Source organism: Conger conger, chromosome 2, assembly GCF_963514075.1.
Source record: "Conger conger chromosome 2, fConCon1.1, whole genome shotgun sequence".
In the NCBI taxonomy this organism is placed as follows: Eukaryota; Metazoa; Chordata; class Actinopteri; order Anguilliformes; family Congridae; genus Conger; species Conger conger.
Genome location: NC_083761.1, coordinates 89,686,660 through 89,691,659, shown reverse-complemented (window position 1 = coordinate 89,691,659; position 5,000 = coordinate 89,686,660). Strand labels below are relative to the sequence as shown.

The following is a 5,000-nucleotide window of genomic DNA, read 5'->3' as shown; positions in this document are numbered from 1 at the left end:
CTTGAGCAAGGCCCTTAACCCTGCATTACTCCAGGGGAGGATTGTCTCCTGCTTAATCTAATCAACTGTACATCACTCTGGATAAGAGTGTCTACCAAATGCCAATAATGTAATGTAATATATGGGTCAGGAGGTTCAGTTAATCTTCAGAATTGGGAAAAAAATGTGATCTAAGTGACTTTGAGTGTAGAATGATTGTTGGTGGGAGACAGGGTGGTTTGAGTATCTCAGAAACCGCTGATCTCCTGGCATTTTCACGCACACTAGTCTCTTGAGTTTGCAAAGAATGGTGCAAAAAAAACAAAAGAAATCCAGTGAGCAGCAGTTCTGCAGACAGAAACGCCTTGTTAATGAGAGGTCAGAGGAGAATGGCCAGACTGGCCAAAGCTGACGGGAAGGTGACAGTAACGCAAATAACAACACATTACAACGGTGGTATGCAGAAGAGCATCTCTGAACACACAGCGCATCATAACTCTAAGTGGCTAGGCTACTGCAGTAGAAGTCTAATAAATACTTAAGTGCTCACTGAGTGTATTTTTAACAGGAAGCAAGCACATACTGAACGAGCAGGCGAAAAGCTCAGAAGTTTACTCAAGCAAAGCGATGCTGAGAATGGCGATGGGGCTAACGTAGGCTCAGTGTTCCAAACAGAACATGGGGAAGCGGCCGATTCCACCCAAAGTTAAAGTCGTTCATCGGCAGTTTTCTCCTGGGGTATGTGGGTTATGATTGCGATTGCTCATTGACTATCTCAGACACTAAAACATTTGGAGTCATGTGAATTGGACCAATATTTATAGAGAAAATGACAAATAACTACACAACTTCCAGCATACCTTGATTAATAAAAGGCTATTGAGTGTTACAGACCCAGGGCGTTACAGACCCAGGGCATTAGAGGGCGTTACAGACTCAGGGCGTTACAGACTCAGGGTGTTACAGGGTGTAACAGACTCAGGGTGTTACAGGGTGTAACAGACTCAGGGCGTAACAGACTCAGGGCGTTACAGGGTGTAACAGACTCAGGGCGTAACAGACTCAGGGCGTTACAGGGTGTAACAGACTCAGGGCGTAACAGACTCAGGGCGTTACAGGGTGTAACAGACTCAGGGCGTAACAGACTCAGGGCGTTACAGGGTGTAACAGGCTCAGGGTGTTACAGGCTCAGGGCGTTACAGGGTGTAACAGGCTCAGGGTGTTACAAGCTCAGGGCGTTACAGGCTCAGGGCGTAACAGACTCAGGGTGTTACAGGGCGTTACAGACTCAGGGCGTTACAGGGTGTAACAGACTCAGGGCGTAACAGACTCAGGGCGTTACAGGGTGTAACAGACTCAGGGCGTTACAGGGTGTAACAGGCTCAGGGTGTTACAGGCTCAGGGCGTTACAGGGTGTAACAGGCTCAGGGTGTTACAGGCTCAGGGCGTTACAGGGTGTAACAGGCTCAGGGCGTAACAGACTCAGGGCGTTACAGGGTGTAACAGACTCAGGGCGTTACAGGGTGTAACAGGCTCAGGGTGTTACAGGCTCAGGGCGTTACAGGGTGTAACAGGCTCAGGGTGTTACAGGCTCAGGGCGTTACAGGGTGTAACAGGCTCAGGGTGTTACAAGCTCAGGGCGTTACAGGCTCAGGGCGTAACAGACTCAGGGTGTTACAGGGCATTACAGACTCAGGGCGTTACAGGGTGTAACAGACTCAGGGCGTTACAGACTCAGGGCGTAACAGGGTGTAACAGACTCAGGGCGTTATAGACTCAGGGCGTTACAGACTCAGGGCGTTACAGGACGTAACAGACACAGGGCGTTTCAGGGCGGACCTTGATGAAGGCGTATCCGGCTCCATTGTCGGTGATGGTCAGGCCAAGCGCGTCTTCGCCCTTAAACACCTCCACCTCCTTCCGCTGCCCCTTCACGTGGGCGAAGATGAAGTCCTCCAGCCCAATCTGCCCCCCCAGCAGCTTCTCCATGTCCACCTTATGGGTGTTCAGCGTGCAGAACATCACCTGCAGAGGATTACAGTTCATCTCATCACTCAGTGCTTTCTAAGAGACAGAGAAGGGTTTCACTCACACTCACACTCACACACACACACACACAGGTTTGTGTGCGCCCAGTGTTGGTCTAGGATCAGCTCTGGGTCGTTCCCTATCTTTGCTGTGTAGTGACGTTTCATGACGCGTCACACTGAGACAAGCGATCAGGCAAAGAAAGTGCACTCCTGCACAGCAATGTACGAAACATGAAGCTGGCTGCGTTAAGGTGAAATAGTTGCATAAACATCATGAGATCTTATGGCACGACAATTTATTTTCTGGCAGTTTACTTTTAATTAGGCAATCGCAGGAACAGCTAAGTTCTGAATACGTCATTTAAAAGTTTAAAGCAATCACAGTGTGACACGTCACCATATGTGATGTGCAAGGGCCCCGAGCAGACAGGGCTCCTCAGGGGCCCGAGCAGACACAGCTCTGTCACAACAAATTCTATCCCCCTTACAAAACTTATCCCCTCCGGGGACACGTTTCTGGTTACGTCTCTGCAATGACGTCAATCATATTTGTTTACTGCTGTGTGTAACAGGCTCTGCATCAGCAAGCTAGCGATGCTTTTGTGAATATGTAGTGCTTCATATGTAATATCTTGATTATTTAGATACATTGAACCACGATATAGGCTATATCTAGCTAGCTAGGAATAGAAAACAGCCATGGCTTATCTTCCTAGTTAGTGAGCGATCTATCCGTCTGGCTGTCTCACTAGCTAGATATTTCTTATTTTGCTACATTTACATTACATTTACATTTTAGTCATTTGGCAGACGCTTTTAATCCAAAGCGATTTACAAGTGCATAGGTTCTACCATAAGTCAAAGCATCACATCCAGAAACTAGCAAAATACACATGAAATGCTGTTCTAAACATAGTTGTCATCATAAGTGCATTTTTTTGGGGGGGGGGTTAGACAAGGATAGGGATATCAGAAAGGAGGGGCAGGGGAAATCAGGAGGGAGGACTAAGGTAGAGTTTGAAAAGGTTGGTTTTGAGTCTGCGTCGAAATAGGGGGAGGGATTCTGCTGTTGGCAGAAGGCAAGTCATTCCACCACTGAGGAACCAGAACGGAAAACAGGCGCGAACGTGCAGCTCGACCGCCAGGTGCACGTAGAGAGGGAACCGTAAGGCGACCAGAGCTGGCAGACCGGAGTGGTCTAGCTGGGGAGTAGGGAGTGATCAGGGATTGTATGTAAGGTGGGGCAGTCCCCTTAGCAGCCTGAAATGCCAACACTAGGGCCTTGAAACGGGAGGCCCAGAGGCATGCTAGCTAGGGAGCTGACTTAAATATATCTACCTATGTCATGCTTATCTACTTCTCTACACATATTTATTGCCGAATGGTTTGCTGTCTGTTTCACTAACTAGCTAGCGGTACTGATATTAGTCCACCGAGAGATGAGCACTAGCTATCTCTATCGCTATCTTAAACTGTATCTCTATCTCTATCGCTATCTTAAACTGTATCTCTATCGCTATCTTAAACTGTATCTCTATCTCTATCTTAAACTGTAGCTCTATCTCTATCTTAAACTGTATCTCTATCTCTATCTCTATCTTAAACTGTATCTCTATTGCTATCTTAAACTGTATCTCTATCTCTATCTTAAACTGTATCTCTATCTCTATCTCTATCTTAAACTGTATCTCTATCTCTATCGCTATCTTAAACTGTATCTCTATCGCTATCTTAAACTGTATCTCTATCTCTATCTTAAACTGTAGCTCTATCTCTATCTTAAACTGTAGCTCTATCTTAAACTGTAGCTCTATCTCTATCTTAAACTGTATCTCTATCTCTATCTTAAACTGTATCTCTATCTTAAACTGTATCTCTATCTCTATCTCTATCTCAAACTGTATCTCTATCTCTATCTTAAACTGTATCTCTATTGCTATCTTAAACTGTATCTCTATCTCTATCTTAAACTGTATCTCTATCTCTATCTTAAACTGTATCTCTATCTCTATCTCTATCTCAAACTGTATCTCTATCGCTCACCTCAGTTGGCGGGATGGCGAAGGCGTCTCCGATCTTGGCGTAGAGCTGCCGCACGTTGCCGAATCCTTCGATGCGCCCGGTCGGGCTGCCGTGCGCCAGCTGCGTGTGGAAGACGAGCCGCGGCCGCAGGCTGGGGGGCGGGGGGGGCAGACCCTGCAGCTCCGCCTCCGGAGCCCCGGCCCCGCCCCCCAGCGCCAGCCCCGCCCGCACAGGCTCCGCCTCCTCATTCTCCACCAGCGCCGCAGCCTTCTTCCTGCGGCCGAGACCCAGAGGCATGTCCGTCTGTCCGTCTGTCTGTCAGCGAGGGCTCAGGCACACCCCCCCGATACTCTAGACATGCCAGAGCCTGCCCCGATACCAGAACTGCTGCCCCAGGCTGAAGCACACTGACACCAGCAGAGCCTGCCCCGATACCCCCAGAACTGCTGCCCCAGGCTGAAGCACACCGACACCAGCAGAGCCTGCCCCGATACCCCCAGAACTGCTGCCCCAGGCTGAAGCACACTGACACCAGCAGAGCCTGCCCCGATACCCCCAGAACTGCTGCCCCAGGCTGAAGCACACTGACACCAGCAGAGCCTGCCCCGATACCCCCAGAACTGCTGCCCCAGGCTGAAGCACAACACTGACACCAGCAGAGGCTGCAGAGCTACAGCAGGGTTTCCTTTTGCAAAAATGTCAACGTCAACCCACAGAATGGAGTTCTCAGGGTTGACGCTTCTCAGCACAAGAGTGAAACCTGGAACAGAAATGGGGGAGAGAGAATACTGCTTTTCATATCAATACATCATTAATACAATACACTGCATTGGCCTCAAATCCTCCTGTATCAGCTACACGGCCGCCAGGCACTAAGAGACTGACCTCTGGGTGAGGAGTGCAGTGGTTTTTACTCGAATACAGGGTGTCGGCCTATTCTATTAACACTATTTCACACATACACACACA

The 5,000-nt window shown here is 48.7% G+C and overlaps 1 protein-coding gene across 1 annotated transcript in view; it reads right to left on the bottom strand.

Annotated features, from left to right (window-relative positions):
* The window catches only part of LOC133122491 (PDZ domain-containing protein GIPC1-like), a 17,071-nt gene that overhangs the window by 11,180 nt on the left and 891 nt on the right, over positions 1 to 5,000 (bottom strand). Inside the window, exons 2-3 of the mRNA XM_061232480.1 lie at positions 4,053 to 4,791; positions 1,819 to 2,004 (exon numbers count right to left, since the gene is read on the bottom strand). Of these exons, the coding sequence (XP_061088464.1) occupies positions 1,819 to 2,004; positions 4,053 to 4,328 (462 nt within the window). The 5' untranslated portion in view covers positions 4,329 to 4,791. The remainder of the gene's footprint in view (positions 1 to 1,818; positions 2,005 to 4,052; positions 4,792 to 5,000) is intronic.